This window comes from Tamandua tetradactyla, chromosome 1 (assembly GCF_023851605.1).
Source record: "Tamandua tetradactyla isolate mTamTet1 chromosome 1, mTamTet1.pri, whole genome shotgun sequence".
Taxonomy (NCBI): domain Eukaryota; kingdom Metazoa; phylum Chordata; class Mammalia; order Pilosa; family Myrmecophagidae; genus Tamandua; species Tamandua tetradactyla.
Genome location: NC_135327.1, coordinates 107,862,934 through 107,884,254, shown reverse-complemented (window position 1 = coordinate 107,884,254; position 21,321 = coordinate 107,862,934). Strand labels below are relative to the sequence as shown.

The following is a 21,321-nucleotide window of genomic DNA, read 5'->3' as shown; positions in this document are numbered from 1 at the left end:
AACATGTCCAGGTCTGCAGGTCTTAGGTAGTTTTGGGGAGGGTCTTTGGGTAGTTTGGGGAAGGAGGATCAGGGGAGAGCAATGGGTCGGTTGACGGGATTTCCACCGGGTGGGTTGCGGTGCACAGGGGAGTTGCAATAGGGAGGAACTGACCCTCCTCTGCTCCAGCCTCCAGAGCTGCGGGCTGGGGAAACCTTTCCTCATGGTTGCAGTGGACAAAACCCATGTGGGAGCCCAGAGGCAGGCCATTGTCAACCTTCGGGCAGGCCTTAGGTGAGGGGAGTGATCACCGGGTCTGTTGCAGGAATAGCCAGCCAGTTGCAGTTGCAATGTCTGGCAGGCCCATCAGTGATGCGGATCAGCTGACTGCCACGCACTGGTCAGCTCCCTAGACCCCGTGGCAGAGACCTCCCTGCAGGCTGCCCCTTGGCAGAGCAATGACTCATGGCTGAGCAGCCCTCATGGCTGAGGAGCCCCCCATGGCTGAACAGCCCGCCTGCTGAGCAGTCCCTCTGCTGAGCAGCCCCTCTTCTGAACAGCGCCCTGCTGAGCAGCAGCCCCGCTGAACAAACCCTCTTCTGAGCCCAACTACCTTTGGCCAGGAGGGGCGGAGCTGAAGGAGGAGCCTCAAGCACCCTCTGAGGGCCAGATGCGGTAAGTGCAGATCGACTGCACCAAACAGAGGGGAGAGCTTGAGGAAGGAGGAGCCTGTTGGGTAAAAGGGGTTCATGCAGGCAAGCTAACTTCCTATCTGCCTAGGTCCTTATTTTTCTTTTATTTTTTTTCTTAACACTCTCCCCTTTTAAGACATATTCTTTTTATACATTTTTATTACTAATATAATTATCCTTTTCATTAATTTTTGAATTTTATAGATATTTTATATTATTATAATTTTATTTTCTATCTTTATTTCACATATTACTTCTTATTTTTCCATTTCATTTATATTTTTTTCTCTTAAATTTTCTCTCCCTCTGGTGGGAACCAGCCTAACTTCACTCCCAGTATGTCCGGGGTTCAGGAGGTTAAATAGAAAAATGGCAGATCTCACAGAGATGAAAGATACAGTAAACCAAATAAAAAATATACTGGAGACACATGATAACAGATTCAAAGAAGTAGAAGGAAGAATAAGTGAGCCAGAAGATAGAACAATAGAACTAGAGTGCACAAAAGAATAAATGGCAAGAAAGATGGGGAAAAATGCAACTGGATCTTAGGGAAATGATGGATAATAAGAAGCATGCACATATGAGAATTATTGGTGTCCCAGAAAGAGAAGAGAAGTGTAAAGCGTTGGGAAGGTTAGTTGAAGATATAATTGGAGAAAACATCCCAACCCTCATAAAAGACATGAATATGCAAATCAAAGAGGCCCAGCACACTCTAAATGGAATAAATCCAAACAGGCCCACTCCAAGACACATACTAATCAGATTGTCAGGTGTTGAAGAGAAACAGAAAGTCCTGAAAGCAGGATGAGAAAAGCAACCTACTACGTACGAGGGAAAACTGATTTCAGACTACTCAGCTGGCACCACGGAAACAAGAAGGCAGTGGTATATGTTTAAGATACTGAATGAGAAAGGCTTTCAACCAAGAATTTTTGATCCAACCAAGTTATCCTTCAAAACTGAGAGATTAAAATCTACAAAGATAAAGACTGAGAACTAGTCAACAAGAGATGAGCCCTACAAGAAATATTAAAGGGAGCCCTGTCAGCTGATAAAAAAAGACAGGAGAGGGAGGTCTGGAGAAGGCCACAGAATTGAAGAATATGAGTAAAGGTAACTTAAAGGAAAAGAGAGAGAAGGAAAATAATGCACGTATCGACAAATAAAAACTAAAGGACAAAATGGTAGAGTCAAGAACTTTTTAATTACTTTGAATGTTAATGGACTAAACTCACTAATTAAAAGATACAGATTGACAGACTGGAACAAAAAACATAATCCATTTATATGCTGTTTACAAGACACTCATTTTATACTCAAGGACACAGCCTAAAAGTGAAAAGACAGAAAAAGATCCTCTATGCAAGCTGTAACAGAAGAAAGCAGGAGTAGCTATGCTAATAGCAGGCAAAACAGATGTAATGTATCTTTACATTTAAAGGCAAAACTTTAAATGTAAAGATGCCATAAGAGACAAAGACAGACACTACATATTAATAAAAGGGACAGTTCACCAGCAAGAAATAACAATCATAAATGTATATGCTCCCAATCAAGGAGCTCCAAAGTACGTGAGGCACATATTGGAAAAACTGAAGGGAGCTATAGACATATCAACAGTAATAGTGAGAGACTTCAATACACCACTCTCTGCTATAGATAGAACAACCACATAGAGGATCAACAAGGAAATAGAGAACCTAAATAACAAGATAAATGAATTAGACTTAATAGGCATATATAGATCATTACATCCCCAAACACCAGGATATACATTCTTCTGTAGCGCACATGGAACATTATCCAGGCTAGATCATATTGGGACATAAACTGCGTCTCTATAAATTTAATAAAATTGAAATTATCCAAAGCATTTTCTATGACCACAATGGGATAAAGTTAGAAATTAATAATCACCAAAGAATCACAGCTTTCGCAAATATATGGAGATTAAACAACACACTCTTAATAATCAGTGGGGCAAGGAAGAAATTGCTGGAGAAATCCGGAAATATCTGGAGATGAATGATATTGAGAATACAACATATCAAAACTAAAGGCAGTGCTGAGAGGGAATTATTGCCCTAAATGCCTATATTAAAAAAGCAAGAACAAGCAAAGCTTGAGGATTTAACCGCTCACCTGGAGAATTTAGAGAAAGAACAGCAAACTAACCCCAAAGCAACCAAAAGAAGAGAAATAATAAAGACTTAAGCAGAAACAAACTGGAGAGCAATAAAATAATAGAAAAAATTAACAAAACTAAATCAATAAAATTGATGGTTCCCTAGCTAGACTAACAAAGGAGAAAAGAGAGAGGACACAAACAAACAGAATCAGAAATGAGAGGGGGGTTGTTACCACAGATCATGATGAAATTTTTTAAAATATCCCTATGGATAAGCTAACTAAGCTTATTTTAGGGGTTAACATTTCATATGTTAATTGTAAAAATATCTGTACCTTCATATTTTCCTGAAATAAGGAAAATATTTAGCAACATCGATCATTATTATAGCAATGTGGATATTTTTAAGAACTTTCTACCTGATAGTTTGAGATATTCAGTTATGACAGCTAATCAAATGGTATCTAAGTTAGTGTTTAATGCTTAGAATTTAAGAACTTTTGCTATCTAAATTTGTAGATTTTTTTCCTTGTTGCCTTAATTTTAAATTTTTAATTTAAAGTGTTGGAGAGGATGTGGAGAAACAGGAACAGTCATTCATAGCTTGGAGGGAATGTAAAATAATGCATCCCCTGTGAAAGAGAGCTTGGTAGTTTCTCAGAAAACTAAATATACAACTACCATATGAACCAGCAATCCTACTACTAGGTATATACCCAAAAAAGTTGAAACCAGGGACTCAAACAGATATTTGCACACCAATGTTCACAGTAGCATTATTCATAATTGCCAAAAGATGGAAGCAACCTCCGAGCCCATCGACTGATGAGTAGAAAAATAAATTGTGGTATATTTGTACAAAGGTATATTATTGAGCCATAAAAAGGAATGAGAGACACATGACAACACAGATGAAACTTAAAGGTATTATGTTGAATGAAATAAGTAATATACAAAAGGACAGATATTGTATGATCTCACTGACTTGAAATAAGTAGAATAAGCACTCAAAGAGTCAGAATCTAGAATACTGGTTACCGGGGAATGCGGTAGGGATAAAGAATGGGACATTAAGGCTTAACATGTGCGGACTCCCTATTTGGAATGACGGAAATGTTCTGGTAATGGATGATGGTGGTGGTAACACGATATTGTGAATGCAATGAACAGCACTGAAATATATATCTAAATATGATTAAAAGAAGAAATGTTAGATTTTATACATGACAGAATACATTTTTGTTTTAAAATCCATGGAACTACACTACATAAACAGTCAACTTGAGGTTAAGTCATGGACTCTGAATAATACAACAATTATAAAAATGTGCTATCGTCAGTTTTAACAAATGTTCCCCATCAATGCAAGGTGTTGGTGGTGGGGTGGTATATGGGAATCCTGTATTTTATGCGTTATTGTTCTGTAAATCCACATCTTCTCTAATAAATAAATAATGACAGGTGGGAATTAAAAGAAAAACTACAACACTGAATAAAACTGCATTTTTTTTTATTTGTTTCACATGCAAAAAAGGGTACTTCAATGAGATCTTGGAAGGAAATGATGAAAATGTCATTGAAAATTGAAAAAAAGGTGATCCTTATTTTTAAAGTGGCAAAGATCTTGACAAAATTGTGTTCTCATATTGGATGGAAGGCAGAATTTGAATGCAACGAACTTGGATATTTAACTAGATTTCCAAGCTAAGTATGGAAGGTGAAGTCTGGTTTCTCCTTGTAGTTTATAGTGTAATGAGAGTGGAAAGTGACAAACTGAAGAGTAAACTGTTATGCACAAAGAAACCAGCAACTATGGTTTGGAAAATTCTAAACCTATCCAGATGGTGGGCCCTGAGACTAGACCAAAAACAGCTCCAGAAGTCAGGACTGGAAATGTAGTTACCCAGGAAGGATCTACGGAAAGTTGTATTGTCTAACCTGCTTAAACTACAAGCAAAACTAACAAGGATTTTGCAAACTTTGTATGAGAGGAACCACTGCCAGTGTGGAGTGAAAGTGACAAAAAAGAGACACAGTGAAAGAATGACTTCAAGAGCAGAACCATAGAAATAAAGATCTGGATTGAACAGATATCCTTGGACCAAGAGAACAAGGCCAGCATATGTGTAGAAAGGGTGGGTCTACCCCTACACTTGGAAAGGGTGGGCCTTGTGCCCTGTTATTCAGTGTGAGTGCTGCCTCCCCATTGCTCAGAGATGGTCAGGCCTGTCTGTGTACCAAAGTTTACAAACAGCCTGACCATCATCCCAAAGCTGGGAGAGGGTGAGACCTACATTTCAATGTTGGGGACAGCATGGCCACTGTGCAAGCACTGAAAGGGGTAGGGCTACTGCTCCATCAGGCCTGGAGAACAAAGAAACAAACCACAGATAACTCTCAGACCTTGAGTTCTAACGATGGTTACCCTGCTGGATTTCAGACTTGAGACCCATAATCTCTGTTTTTCCTCTAACTCTTCCCTTCTGCAGTGGAAAACTGTCTTTGTGCATTGGAAGCAGAGAATTTGTTTTCTAGGCTCCAAAGACAAAAGGGAATTTTGCCCCTGGATGGGCCACGTCTATAGCCAGTTCCAGTGAGTCTTCGTCATATATACTGAAGTATCAATTCAGTAAGAATACTTAGCCTCCTTATTGAAATGACTTAAGGCTTTTGGGATATTGTGATAGAATGAATGTATTTTGCATGTATACTGAGAGTAGACTGTTGAGGATTGAATTGCATCCCCTACAACAGGTATGTTCAGGTCTCAACCCCTGGTCTTTTGGTGTGAACACATTTGTAAACAGGACCTTTCAAAATGTATTCCAATCAAGTGAGGGTACCTCTGAGTCTAACTAGACATAGTCTAATATGGCTGAAGTCCTTATAAGTAGAGGAAACTACACAAGGAGAAGAAGCCGTGGGAACAGCCAGAAGCTGGAAGTCAACAGACCCAGGAAGAGTAAATTACACCACAGTGTACATTACTATGTGATGGAAAAGCCAAGGAACCCCCAAAGACTGCCGGCTAGCCAAAAGCTACTAACCCTAGGAGGAAGAAAGCCTTCTAGTCTCTGAAACCAAAAGTTGATAAATTCCATTGCTAAGCCAGCCCACTGCAAAGCATAGTATTTGTTTTAGCAGCTGGGAAACTGAGACTATTAAATTCTGGTGTCAACTTGGCCAAGTGATGTTGCCCAATTGTCTGGTCAGGAAAGCACTGGCCTGACTGGTGCTGCATGGATATTTCGTGCCTGGTTGATAAACCAGAAAGCTGGTATATTAAATCATCAGTCAGTTGATCACATCTGTTGCTAATTACATCTGTGATTAACTCAAGCATGTCTCCAACCAATGCGATAATCCAATCAAGTGAAAGCATTTAAGGAAGAAGAGAGACATTTTACTACTTCTGCAGCCAGCAGGTCTCTCCTGTAGCATTCATCCAGACCCTTCATAGGAGATGCCAGCTTCACAGCTTGCCCTATGGATTTAAGACTCTTCCATCCCCATGAATGTGTGAAACACCTTTATAAAACTCATATTTATAGATATCTCCTGTTGGTTCTAGAGAATGCTGATTAATACAGCTTGGTACTGGGAGTGGTTACTGAGAAACAGAATCTTAAAAATGGGGTTTTACAATTCGTTTCCTGCTCTGATTAGACTCAGAGGCACTAACGAATCTGTTTCCAATAATCAAGATGGCACTGACAGCCCATGGCATGAGTTCGCAAAAGAGATACTCAAAATATCACCATTAGATTTTGCTAATTGTACAATTATGGAAGGCAAGGCTCTGGGTAAGAGTATTTTGACACTTTTGTCAAATTAAGACATATAATGATGTCGTCTGGTTGTTGTTCGATACGCTAGATAGTGACGAGGGAAAGGGAAGAGCTGAAGGTTTCAAATTTGCAACTTAAGTGCCATATGGATGATGTAAAAGTTTCCATGTTTGTCCTGAAAGAAAATCACTTCCTGTGGTCACAGACTTGATATCTGTGAAAAGCAGACACTGAGCCTCACTGTGTGATGAGCAGATTTACAACATAAACTACAATCTCAGTCTTTCAGGGTATCTGCTGTTAAAATCAGGGCTTTGATAGGAAAAGAATGAGATCCTGAAACTTGGGGTGGGGGTATATGGCTTAATAATGATGGTGATGGAGAGATGGAATCCCTGGAATCTAGTGAGCCTTTCCTAGATAGACCTGTAATGGACTGCCCTGAGGAAAGAGCTTCCCATCCTACAGTCTGACAAGATGAATCTGCCACCCAACCTCACCTAACAAGATTAAACCTTCATGAATAAAAAAGTATTTGTAAAGTCCCCTTCAGGGAATGGTGAGAAAGGGGGAAATTCAACTTCCCCAAGTGGAATTCTTGATATTCTCACAAGCAGTGGGGACAACCAAAGCTTTAGGCTGAGCCCCCAATCTTGGGGTTTGTTCATATGAAACTTAACCCCACATAGGATAGGTCAAGCCTACTTAAAATTAAGCCTAAGAGTCACCCCCAAGAGAACCTCTTTTGTTGCTCAGATGTGGTCTCTCTCTCCAGTCAACACAACATGCAAACTCACCACCCTCCCCCTGTATACATGGGACATGACTCCCAGGGATGTGGACCTTCCCAGCAACATGAGACAGAAATCCTAGAATGAGCTGAGACTCAGCATCAAAGGTTGATAAAACCCCTAGAATGAGCTGAGACTCAGCATCAAGGGATTGAGAAAACCTTCTCGACCAAAAGGGGGAAGAGAGAAATGAGACAAAATAAAGTGTCAATGGCTGAGAGATTCCAAACAGAGCCAAGAGGTTATCCTGGAGGTTATTCTTATGCATTAAATAGATATCACCTTGTTAGTCAAGATGTAATGGAGAGGCTGGAGAGAACTACCTGAAAATGTAGAACTGTGTTCCAGTAGCCATGTTTCTTGAAGATGATTGTATAATGATATAGCTCTCACAATGTGACTGTGTGACTGTGAAAACCTTGTGTCTGATGCTCCTTTTATCTACCTTATCAACAGACGAGTAAAGCATATGGAATAAAAATAAATAATAGGGGGAACAAATGTTAAAATAAATTTAGACTAAAATGCTAGTGATCAATGAAGGGGAGGGGTAAGGGGTATGGTATATATGAATTTTTTTCTGTTTTCTTTTTATTTCTTTTTCTGAATAGATGCAAATGCTCCAAAATATGATCATGATGATGAATATGCAACTATGTGATGATATTGTGAATTACTGATTATATATGTAGAATGGAACAATCAAAAGTTAAGAATGTTTGTTTGTTTGGTGTTTATTGGAATTTTTTTAAAAAATCAAAAATTAATTTAAAAAAAAAGATTAACCCTTCAGTACCTGCTAACCCTATAACCACCTCTCTTGGGGACACAGCCCTCACTCCTCTGTCTGGAGCTACAAATGCTGTTTCATTAGATGAAATTAGACACTTATATTTATTTTCATGACCCACCCCCATCACCCCTCTTTTCTTCAACACCTATAACGAGACTGAAATCCCAATAGACTACAAAAGGTGAGGTACAAGGGGTGACCCATGAGGAGGTATGCTATACTTCAAAATAACTGCATGAGTTTTCCAATCTATATAGACAGAAATCCAGGGAATATGTACGGGAATGAATATTAAAGTGATGGGATAATGGCAAAAGGAATATAAAGTTGGATTAAGCTGAATTTATTGATATGGGCTCCATAAGCAAAGATTCTGCATTCAATGATGTAGTTCAAGGGGTTAGAAAGGGCATTAATTGTTTGGAGAGCTGGGTGAAACACAGATCAAAAGGTGGCTGACATTACCTGAGGTTGAAATGTCAGAACTGTCCTGGGTATAATGCAGATGAGGGGACACAGAGGTTTAGAGAGATTGGATCTTAGAGTGGATTTATCATGGAAGACCTGCTCAAACACCCCAGGAATGTTCAGAGGACACTGCTTTTACCAGAACCTTGAGTAAAAATTTGTGAAACTAGCTCCATCATCCCTGAAAAGCTCAGTAGTTGCCTTTCTCTGTAGCTCAAATATTACTGTGGGAACTGCTGTCACTGAGCTGGAATCCTTAAACACAATAGGAATGATCAGATTCCGAGTTGGCAGAATCCAAATGGTGACAGTTAATCACCATAGACAAGGTGGGTGTGACCATCATAATGGACAACAGACTCAAAGCAGCAAAAAAATAATCTGACTTACAGAGACTTCTGATGTTGGCTAATAGATCATGGGGTATCTAGAAGTAAAACAGATGGGCAGTCTACTAAATTCTTATTTGAGCTGTATAGGCAGAAGAGTCCTAGATCAAGAGAACAGAAGTCTACTTTGAATTACAAAAACAGAGAGTCAGGGCATCTTAATCAACTCCCAGACTTGAGACAGTTCACAAACCCATGAATGAGGGGAAGGCCAGGTACCCTTGGGGAAGGACCCTTTTACATGCCAAAAATTTACACTGTTAACCTTCCTCCCAGCCTTCCCCAAGGAGACTCACGGCCTTTAACCAGAGTGACTGCGAACAGGGGAAAAGGAAATGATAAAATATTTCAGGGATTATTAGACACTGGCTCAAAACTAGTATCCTTCAGAGTTACACTAATTTCAGGAGACCCAAAACGTCACTCTGATCCACCAGTCAGAAGAGGGGCTTATGGAGGTCAGGTGATAAATGGAGTTTTAGCCCAGATCCATGTCACAGTGGGTCCAGTGGGTCCCTGCAACCATTCTGTGGTCACTTCTCAGGTTCCAGAATGCATAATTGGAATCGATATACTCAGCAACTGGTAGAATTCTCATATTGGTTTTCTGACTCATGGAGTGAGGGCTATTAAGATAGGAAAAGCCAAGCAGAAGCCACTAGAACTACCACTGTCTAGTAAAATAGTGGATCAAAAAGCAATAACAGATTCCTGGAAGGATTTTAGATATTAGCACCACTCTGAAGGATATGAAGGATTCAGGGGTGGTGATACCCACTACATCCCCATTCAACTCTCCCCTTTGTCCTGTGCAGCAAACAGATGGATCTTGGAAGATGGCAGTGGATTATCGTAACCTTAACCAGGTGGTGACTACAATTGCAGCTCTTGTTTCACATGTGGTATCGCTGCTTGAGCAAATTCATAAATCGCCTGGAACCTGCTATGCAGTCAATGATCTGGCAAATGCTTTTTCTCAATAGCTGTCAGTAAGGGCCACCAGAAACAGTTTGCATTCAACTGGCAAGGTCAGCAGTATACCTTCACTGTCCTGCCTCAGGGATATAGCAACTCTCTAACCCTATGTCACAATCTAGTCCACAGGGACCTTGATCATTTCACCTTCCCAAAGGACATCACGCCAGCCCATTATATTGATGACATCATGTTGATTGGACATAACAAGTAAGTAATAGAAACTACTCTAGACTATAGATAAAGCATTTGCATGTCAGGGGATGGGAGATAAATCCAATAAAAACACAGGGGCCTTCCACCTCAGTGAAATTTCTAGGTGTCCAGTGGTGTGGGGCATGTTGAGATTTTCCTTCTAAGGTAAAGGATAAGCTGTTGCATCTGGCCCCTTCTATGACCAAAAAAGAGGCACAATGCCTGCCTGGCATCCTTTGATTCTGGAGAAAACATACTATTCACTTGGGTGTGCTGCTACAGACCATTTACTGAGTGACCAGAAAAGCTGCTAATTTTGAGGGGGGAGGCTCTGAAACATGCCCAGGCTGCTGTGCAAGTTGCTCTGCCACTTGGGCCATATGATCCAGCAGATACAATCATGCTGGAAGTGTCAGTGGCAAACAGGGATGCTGTTTGCAGCCTTTGGCAGGCCCCTATAGGAGAATCACAAGGCGGACAATCAGGATTTTGGAGCAAAGCCTTACCATCCACTGCTGATAACTACTCTCCTTTTGAGAAGGAGAGTTTAGCCTCCTATTGGACCTTAGTAGAGACAGAACACTTAACCATGGGCCACCAAGTTACAGTGAGACCTGAGTTGCCTATCATGAGCTAGGTATTATCTAAACCACTTAAAGTTGGGTCTTTAAGGCACAAGTAAGTTACATAAGGAAGTGGCCCAAATGCCCATGGCCTCCACTCCTGCCATGTTACCTTTTCTCTCCCAGACCATAGCTACAGCCTCTTGGAGAGCTCCTTACAGTCAGTTTACTGAGGAAGAGAAAATTTGGGCCCGGTTTACAGATGGTTCTGCATGATATGCAGGGTCCATCCCCAAAAGTAGACAGTTGCAGCACTACAATCCTTTTCTGGGATGTCATTAAAGGACACTGGTGAGGGTTAATACTCCCAGTGGGCAGAACTCGAGCACTGTACCATGTTGTTCATTTTGCTTGGAAGGAGAATTGGCCAGAGGTATGTTTGTATACTGACTCATGGGCTGTTGCTAATGGTTTGGCTGGATGGTCAGGGACTTAATAGGAGTATAACTAGAAAATTGGTGAGGTCTGGGCAGAAAGTATATGCATAGACCTTTCTGAGTGGGCAAAGAACATGAAGATATTTCTGTCCCATGTGAATGTTCACCAGAGGGTGACTTAAGCAGAGGAAGGTTTTAACAATCAGGTAGATAAGATAATCAGTCCTGCAGATACAAGTCATCTTCTTTCCTCAGCCACTCCTACCATTGCTCAATGGGCTCATGAACAAAGTGAGTGTGGTGGTAGGGAAGGAGGTTAGGCATGGGCTCAGCAACATGCACTCCACTCACCCACACTCACCTGGCTATAGCAACTGCTGAGTGCCCAATCTGCCAGCAGTAGAGACCCACACTCAATCCCTGATATGGCACCATTCCCCAAGGAGATTAGCTTTGCTACTTAGTGGCAGGTTGATTACACTGGACAACTTTCATCATGGAAGGGACAGCAATTTGTTCTAACTGGAACAGACACACACTCTCGATATGAGTTTGCCTTCCCTGCATGCAATGCTTCCACAAAACTATCATCTGTGGATTTATCTTACATCATGGTATTCCATACAGTATTGCTTCTGATCAAGTAACCCACTTCACAGCAAATGAAGTGTGGGAATGGGCATATGCTGATGGAATTCTCTGGTTGTACCATGTTTCCCATCATCCAGACACAGCCAGGTTGATAGAAAGGTGGAAAGCCCTTTTGAAGACCCAATTATAGCACCAACTAGGCGACAATACCTTGCAGGGCTGGGGCAATGTTATCCAGGAGCTGTGTATGCTCTGAATCAGCATCTACTATGCAGTGCTATTTCTCCCATACTCAGGATTCATGGGTCCAGGAATCGAGGGGTGGAAATGGGAGTGGTACCACTCACCATCACTGCTAGTAATCCATCAGGAAAATTTTTACTTCCTGTCCCTTAAGTTCAACTGGTCTACAGGTCTAAGTTCCAAAAAGGAGGAGTGCTCCTACCAGGAGACACAACAATGATTCCACTGAACTGGAAGTTAAGACGGCCACCTGGCTACTTTGGGCTTCATGCCACTAAATCAATAGGCGTGAAAAGGTATTACTGTGTTGTCTGGGGTAATTGATGCTGACTATCAAGTAGAAATAGGATAGCAACTACCCAGTGGAGGTAAGAAGAATTTTCCTGGAATACAGGAGAGCCCCTAGGGCATCTCTTAGTACTACCATTAAGGTCAAAGGAAAACTGCAGCAACCCAATCCAGGCAAGACTACCAATGGCCCAGAAATTTCAGGAATGAAGGTCTGGGTCACCCTACCTGGCAAAGAATCATGGCCAGCTGAAGTGCTTACTGAGGTTTAAGGGAACATAGGATTGGGTAGTAGAAGAAGGTAGTGATAAATATGAACTATGACCACATGACCAGTTACAGAAATGAGGAGTGTGATTGTATGAATATTTCCTCCAAATATTCATACAAAAAATTGTTTTATTATGAATATGTCCGCATTTGTACATAGCAAATATCTTATTTTCCTTTTATCATATGACATAAGTTGTACTGTTCATGTTATAGTATATGTATATATGTATATATATGTGATACATGCATGAAAATGCAGCATTTTATATATATATGTATATATAGTATAGTACATATTCATAGGATATGAAGTTTAAGAGTGAATGTTACCTAAGGATTTGCACCCTGTTCTGAAGAGATATAGGATGCTTCCAGTTGTATGCAGGACAGCTGAGCACTGTTAGGTGAAACATATATGTCTGTTATTGTGTTCAATTTGGAATTTAAGTGTGCTCCAAGGTAACCTGTATAGCTGCCAAGTTGGCAAGGGGTGGACTGTAATGGTTAGGCTCTGGTGTCAGCTTGGCCAAATGATGATGCCCAGTTGTCTGGTCAGGCAAGCACTGGCCTAATGTTGCTGCAAGAATATTTTATGACTGGTTGAAAACTGGAAGGCTGGTGTATTAAATCATCAGTCAATAGATTGCATCTGTGGCTGATTACATCTGAGTCACCTCAGGCACGGTCTCCCACCAATGAGATAATTCAAGCAGCTGAAGACTTTTTCACTGCTTCTTCAGCCAGTAAGCCTCTCCTGTGGAGTTCATCCAGACCCTTCATTGGAGCTGCTGGTTTCACAACCTGCCCTGTGGATTCTAGACTCTTTCATTCCCACGGTTGCTTGAGACACCTTTATAAATCTCATACTTATAGGTATCTCTTGTTGGTTCTGTTTCTCCAGAGAACCCTGACCAATACAGAAACTAATTCAAAAGCCAACAAAGACCTTGAACACCGAATTTCTAATGGGTTTCACTGGACAGAAATATCAACAAAGTTGCATTTTCATTGCTAGGGGAAAGTGTGAAATATGTGACTTTTTCCTGGGAGGGAGAAGAGATAAGGAAGCCAGCACATCGATTCTTCCAGACTCCATGTGTGTATTTTTCCTTTATGATCCAACTGCACACCCCTTATTACTTCACTGTAGCAGATCTCGTTTGTGAGTACAACTATAGTTTGCTCCCATGACTAGCAAATCTCCAAATGTGAGGTTAGTCTTGGGAATCCCCAATACAGCAACTTTTTCAAAAGCCTGAACACTTACTTGTTGATATGCTTTATAGATCACATCAAATAGAAAAGCCTGTGGCATTTCACTTGCTCTGTGTTTGGCACGATCTAGTGAGTGGTCTAAGCAACCATCAGTAGATGGACAGAGAACAGTAGATACAAGAGGTCGAATTGCTCCTGCTGCCTAAAAAACAAATGAAAAAGAGGCATAAGTAACATATTTCTTTACCTAGAGAATACTTTCAAGAAAACTCTGAACTTTATATCAATTTCAAAGATCTTATTCATAGCTTCAAAAAAAAGTCATCTCAAGGAAATGTTTGAAACTGTGTTGGGTTCACAAATCAAAACATTTCAGGTGAAAAAAAAAATACAACCACCACATTGTATTATAGTTACATATACTAAGAGTTGGGAATAATTCTTTTATCTTTTTCATCATAGGTTCAAAACTTTTCATCACAGACTAAAGAAGGATGCTGAAGTACAACTGGGTATTCCCTGAAGAGGGAAAGAGGAAAAAAAAGACTATTATGAAATAGTCATGAGGCATTGCATATTGACATGTACTAATTAATGTGCCTTCAGAAGATTTCATTTACTTATTAATTAAGGAAACAGACATAGTCCCTAAGACCCCAAAAAAAGACTCAACAATGATACAAAATACAATTTATGTCTTACTCTAATTGCTGTGAAAAAGAGTTCTCTTCAAACATAGCCTCCATGAAACACTCCCTTAGGCAAAATGTCCATTAATTTTGATGGCTCTCATGAAAGCTTTGTCTCATTAATAGATGCATTTAAACTTTATAAAAAGAGAAACTTCCATGCCTGACAGTTTTTCCCTTTATCTTTAATGGAGTCTCATTGTAATGCAGTCTTCCAGGTCAATATCAACCAGCTGCCTTTGTGATGTTGGATTAAAATATGGGTCTTCTGGGAGGCAGTTAAAGAAATTCTTATCATATTGACTCAAGAATGTGCTTTCTTTTACATGATTGTTAGATGGGGATTGCAGCACATGAAGATAACACCCAAATACAATGTGATCTTGAGGAGACAAACATCTGAGGAAGACAGGCAACACACAAACTAGTTTACAAAGTCCAAGGGGCTGGCTGAAAATCAAAGCTAATGTAAGAGCCAAGGAGACAGTTTACAAACTATCATTTCCAGTAGTTCAAGTAAAAATTAGGAGCCTGGGTGTTTTCCTTAGCTAGTGCTGTCAGAATGCAATATACCAGAAATTGAATGGCTTTTATAAAGGGGATTCATTAGGTTATAAGTTTTGATTCTAAGGCTTTAAAAATGTCTGAACTGGGCATCCAGAGACCAATACTTTAACTCCAAAGAAAGGCCAATGTCTATCACATGGGAAGGCATATGGCTAACATCTGCTGGTCCTTGTTCCTGGTTCCATTGCTTTCCAGCTTCTGATTCCAGTGGATTCCTCTCTAAGCATCTCTCAGCCTTCACTTGGGTTCCCTGGAGCAAAACTCTGGGTTCTGGCTTGCCATCTCATGGGATGGCACGTGGTGACATCTGATGGGCAATGCATTTCCAAACATTCATGTCTAAGCATCTGCTCTCTCTGTTGGTAATCCAAGTATCTCTAAATGTCTGTGTCTGTGTCAGCTCTAGTTATCAGCTCTCTCAGCTCCTGGCATCTCCTGGGGCTCCTGCATTTCCAAACGTCCATGTCAGCATCTGCATCTGAGGCTTCTCCAAAATATTTCCCCTTTGAAAAGACTCCAGTAAACTAACCAAGATCCACTTTAAATGGGCAGGATCACATCTCCATCTAATCAAAAGGTCACACCCACAAATGAGTGTGTTGCATCTCCATGGAAACAACCTAATCAAGTGGTTCCACTCTATAATATTAAATCAGGATTAAAGGACATGACTTTTCTGGGTTATACAACAGTTTCAATCCAGCACACCAGGCATAAAAATTCAAAATAAGGAGACACCAGGGGTTAGGGTTATGGTTAGGATTAGGGAGGGAGTGATGTCAAGTAGGTAAAAGAATGGGGAAGGATCAAATCCAAATGGTCAATCCCAGCGTCCATCAATTGGGGATAGAACATGAGAGGAAAGAAACACATATACACACATTGTTTAAGAGAGAAAAATGATTACATTTCCATTACAACTAGTTATAGACACTATTTGGACCCTATTCCAGGCCATGAAGTAAATATTTAATAAAGAACATGAAATTTCCAAATCCGCAGACTGAAGAGCTCTATAGGCTCTCTCCCTAGCAAAAAAAAAAAACTGGTAAAAAAAAAATGTTTAAAAAACACTTAAGTCTCTGAAAAATGTCCTAAGAGCATTAATCAAAGGAAGAAACATTAATTCAAGAAAATCTACTAAATTTCAGTGAGAATAGTGACCATTTATTGTACTTGATCCAGGACTAACTCCCTCCCTTATTCTCCCCATCTAGCCACACATGACTGAAACTGCACTCTGGGTGCTATAACCAAGAAAATGGGACTCCCTCACCTTCCAGCTCACAGTGATAGGCTGCAATATCTTCCTGGACAGCTGCCAGCATTCTCCATCCCCACCCCAGTTCCTTGTTACAGAGGATAACTTTCAAGTGACTGTGCCCAAGAGGGGGCTCTATTGTCACCAAACCCCCATCCATAGAATGGAACACCAAATTAGAGACAGTAGGCCAAAAATACTGGGGTGTTGATTATACTTAACCCAGCTCACTCATGTGGCAGAGGTTCCAGACCAGAAGAGGCAAGAAAAAACCCTGCTAATAAACCAGGATGTCACTCCAAAATAAGTAGAACACCAAGTAGTAATACAGAGAGCTACCGGAGTTAAGACAAGACTCTAAGGTCAAAATGCTATGAAGCTCTTCCCAAGTGAACTCAATTTGAAACAGAATGTGGGGAAGCTCAAGATTAAGGGCACTCCAAAGGCAACAGAGTTATGTGGTAAGCAATTAAGAGGAGGCTGGTAACTTCATGAAACTAAGAAGATAAACTAGGTCAGCAAGGAACCAGGAACAGTAGTAACAGCTCAAAAAGGCCTCCGGGGATCAGAACAAAACTCAAGGATAAACCCCAAAAATAACCCCAACACAAAATAAGCCAGAAACAGAAGAGCAAATATTGTATGGTCTCATTCAGAAAATGCTTATAAGAAAACAGGAGCCTAGACTGTCCAGAAACCTACAACCTCCAGATGGGTCCCTGGACCAGATAAGTCCTGAAATGCAGAGGGGCCAACCTCTCCAGAACATCAGATTTAGTCTGGAGCAGTAATTGTTATTTCTGGATTTTGAGAGGCTCTTTTATATATGTATAACCTGGTATTTAGATATAAGAACAAAGCCAACCAGGTTGAAATTAAGGTAATTCAGAACACATGGATAAGGAAGACATTGTCTATATTTTTAAAACTCACTTACTCTTTGACACCAAAGAAAGAAAGATTTATTTTGTCCGGAAACTAAATTTTCTGTAGCACATAATCTAACTCAACCTGTCTGCATACCTCATTTAAACAACTGAAACACAGGGAGCCCAGAGTAAGAATAAGGCCCTAACTTAACACTATATAGTTTAATGCAATGCCTAGATACATCCCAGAGTATATTAAGCAGATAATCAAAAAGTATTGGCAAAGTCCCTTGAGGGATGGCAGAAAAATTATTGAACTATTAAATTTTACCACCAGGGAAACCCCTGGTAGTGTGTCAAACATTAGGGACACTCAAATCAATGGCCAAGCCCTTGATCCTGAGGCTTACTCTCGTGAAGCTTATGTAGGTAGCAGAGAAGCTTAGCCTACCTATAGGTATGCCTAAGAGTTATTTCTGAAGGACCTCTTTTGTTGCTCAGATATGGCCTTACTCTCTCCCTAAGCCCAACTCTGCAAGTGAAATCATTGCCCTTCTCCTACATAGGACATAGCATTCAGGGGTGAAAGTCTTTCTGGTGGCATGGGAGATGACTCCCAGGGATGAGTCTGGCCCTGCCACCATGAGAACAACAATACCATCCTGACCAAAAGGGAGAAAAGAAGTGTAACAATTAAGATACCAGTCGCTAAGAGAGTTCAAATAGAGTCAAGAGGCTACTCTGGAGCTGACTCTTATGCAAGTTTTAGTTAGGCATTGCTACTTATCATAACTTGTCAAACACCAACCAAAACCATTCCAGTCAATCCTAAAGAACACCTAAGGTAATACATAAGATTCTACCAAGGTTCCATGCACTAGAATAACTTTCCAGAAACCTACAACCTCCACATGGGTCCCTGGACCAGATAAGTCCTGAAATGCAGAGTGGCCAGCCTCTCCAAAACATCAGCTAGTTCCATATCCCTAACCCATATTATTAACAGCCCCTTCAAGCAAGAAAAAGTTAGAATGGGCATAGCTCAAATACCCCTAAAGAGTAGGAGAAAGATCAAAGTTGATGGTGGGGTTATATAGAGAAGGTTGGGTTTAACAAATGAGAATAATTGCTGAATCATTATATTGATATTTCTTTTAGTCTCCAGTATCTTAGAGCAGCTAGAAGTAAAAACTTAAAATTGTGGAATAGTAACCCATACCAAACTCTGAAATCTGTTCTACAACTAATTGTTGTACAGTACACTGAAATTTACTGCTTTTTTTGTATATATATATTATTTTTCACAAAAAAGAAAAAAGTCGACTGTGATGATAAAAATATATTTATTCCTTCTAGCCTCCTATAGTCTGGAGCAATAAGAATGAAAAATCTGAGATGATGATATGGTAGCCAATGACAAATTCTGGGATCTGTCCTACAGTTACTTGTTGAAGAGTGCTTTGAAAACTATTTTTTTCTTTCTTTTCTTTGTATGTATGTTATATTATACAATAAAAAAAAGTTTAGAAATAAATAAACAAATAACCTACAAAGAAGCAGGAATTTAATTAGATCAGACTATGGAATAATTTATAGCCCAAAGGACGGTCAATGAAAAAAAAAGAGCAACAAATCAGACATTAGTAGAGTTTAGCAGCTATGTTTGATAAGAAAAGAGGCAGACAGTGTGACAGTAAGATAGTCAGAGAATACTACTATAGTGACTATCATTCAGGGTGACTGTCCACATACCAAGACGGACCTCTCAGGAGCAACATCATGGGCTACACACAACAGAAGAAAGAAAATTCACTAAAATAGACTAGCCAAGTCACAAACAAATAAATGAGCAAAGAACAACAAGGCCTGAGGAGGTGGGAGAGAGAATCAACATCTAGGGTTGATAAAATGTATTATCTGAAAGGTACTGTTTTCAACAACAACAAAAAAAAAACATGAGACAAGAAAACAAAGAAATTGCCTGTATATTTCACAGGGAGATATACAGGCAATAAAAAAATGCCTGTGAGAGGGCCCAGATATTAAATTTATCAAATAATTCAAATCAACTATTATACATATTTTCAAAGAACTAAAGCAAGTAATAATTAAAGAAGTAAAATATGACACAATGTTTCAACAAAGAGAAAATATTAAAAAGCCGGAAATTATTTTTTTAAGAAACTAAATATCTGGTACAAAATTTATATTTAGACTAGTGCATTTCCCAATATAACTTATGTGGACAGTTTAACTGAACACCATAAGTGCTTGGAACCTTGAGAGGGGCATGAGATTTTGTAGGTTTGTCCAGACTGATGCCTTAATAAATCCCAGAAGGATTTGAACAGGGAATAAAAAAGTATTTGCAAAGTCCCCTTGGAAGAATGGTGAGCAAGGGGGAAATTCAACTTCCCCAAGTGGACGATTCTTCATATTCTCACAAGCAGTGGGGACAACCAAAGCAAGAGGCTGAGCCTCCAATCTTGGGGTTTGTTCAGATGAAACTTAATCCCACAAGGATAGGCTACACCTACTTAAATTGGGCCTACGAGTCACCCCCAAGAGAACCTCTTTTATTGCTCAGATATGGCCTCTCTCTCTCTGCCAACATGAGAAGCAAACTCACTGCCTTTCCCCTCCCTACGTGGGACATGACTCCTAGGGGTGTGCACCTCCTTGGCAATGTAGGACAGAAATCCTAGAATGAGCTGGGACTCAGCATCAAGGGATTGAGAAAACCTTCCTGACCGAAAGGGGGAAGAGAGAAATGAGACAAAATAAAGTGTCAATGACTGAGAGATTCCAAACAGAGTTGAGAGTTTATCCTGGAGGTTATTCTTACGCATTAAATAGATATCACCTTTTTTACTTAAGGCTTAGCAGAGAGGCTGGAGGGAACTGCCTGAAAATGTAGAGCTGCTTGGGCTATGCTATGTCAAGCTCTCTCATTTAAGCACCAGCCAATTAAATCAAACATCATTCATGCAGCAGGCACGCCTCCTAGCCGACTGCAGATGTAATGAGCAACAGATGAGGTTCACATGCCAGCGGCTCATGTCCACAGCAATATAACCAGGCACCTTCACCTGGTCACATTGACACCTGAATCTAACTACCACACCAACCAATAGAAAAACCATGGTTGAGTGAAAACGTCCTCCAGAATAAACTATTCAAGGAAATCAGATGCCTAGACACCAGTAAAAAATTATGAGTCATATTAGGAAAAACAAACATATGGCCCAGTGAAAGATACAAACTAAAACTTCAAACGCCAATACAGAAATTGAGACAACTAATTAAATATGTTAAAATGAACACACTAAATGAAATCAAATATAAAATCAATAAGTTGAGGGAAGATATGGCAAAAGAGATAAAAGACATAAAGAAGGAATTGAGCAACCACAAAAAAGAACTTAAAAGTTAGACAAAATACATGGCAGAACTTATGGGAATGAAGGAACAACTGAAGAGATGAAAAAGAGAGTGGATATTTACAACAGCAGATTTGAAGAGGCAGAAGAAAGGAGGAGTGTACTAGAGGACAGGATATCTGAAATCCTTCACACAAAAGAACAGATAGGGAAAAGAATGGAAAAATATGAGCAGTGTCTCAAGAAGTTAAATGCCAACAGGAAGCTTATGAATGTACTTGTTTTGGGTGTCTCAGAAGGAGAAGAAAAGGGAAAAGGGGCAGAAAGAATAATGGAAGAAATAATCACTGAAAATTTCCCATCTCTTATGAAAGACATAAAATTACAGATCCAAGAAGCACAACATGCCCCAAACAGAATGGATAAGAAAAGACCTGCTCCAAGACACTTACTAATCAGATTGTCAAATGTCAAAGAAAAAAAGAGAATGCTGAAAGCGGCAAGAGAAAAGTGATCCATCACATACAAGAGAAGACTATGTGCAGATTTCTTAGCAGAAACCATGAAGGTGAGAAGGCATGAAAGATATATTTAAGATACGGAAAGAGAAAAACTACCAACCAGGAGTTCTATATCAAGCAAAACTGTCCTGAAAAAATGAGGGAGTGGCTCAGAGGGAAAATGCTCACCTTTCATGTGGGAGACCTGGGTTCAATTCCCAGACCATGCACCCCCCTGCCC

The 21,321-nt window shown here is 40.1% G+C and overlaps 1 protein-coding gene across 1 annotated transcript in view; it reads right to left on the bottom strand.

Moving 5' to 3' along the window:
• The window catches only part of CRPPA (CDP-L-ribitol pyrophosphorylase A), a 368,112-nt gene that overhangs the window by 306,482 nt on the left and 40,309 nt on the right, over nucleotides 1-21,321 (bottom strand). The window contains exon 3 of the mRNA XM_077157926.1: nucleotides 13,867-14,016. Within this exon, the coding sequence (XP_077014041.1) occupies nucleotides 13,867-14,016 (150 nt within the window). The remainder of the gene's footprint in view (nucleotides 1-13,866; nucleotides 14,017-21,321) is intronic.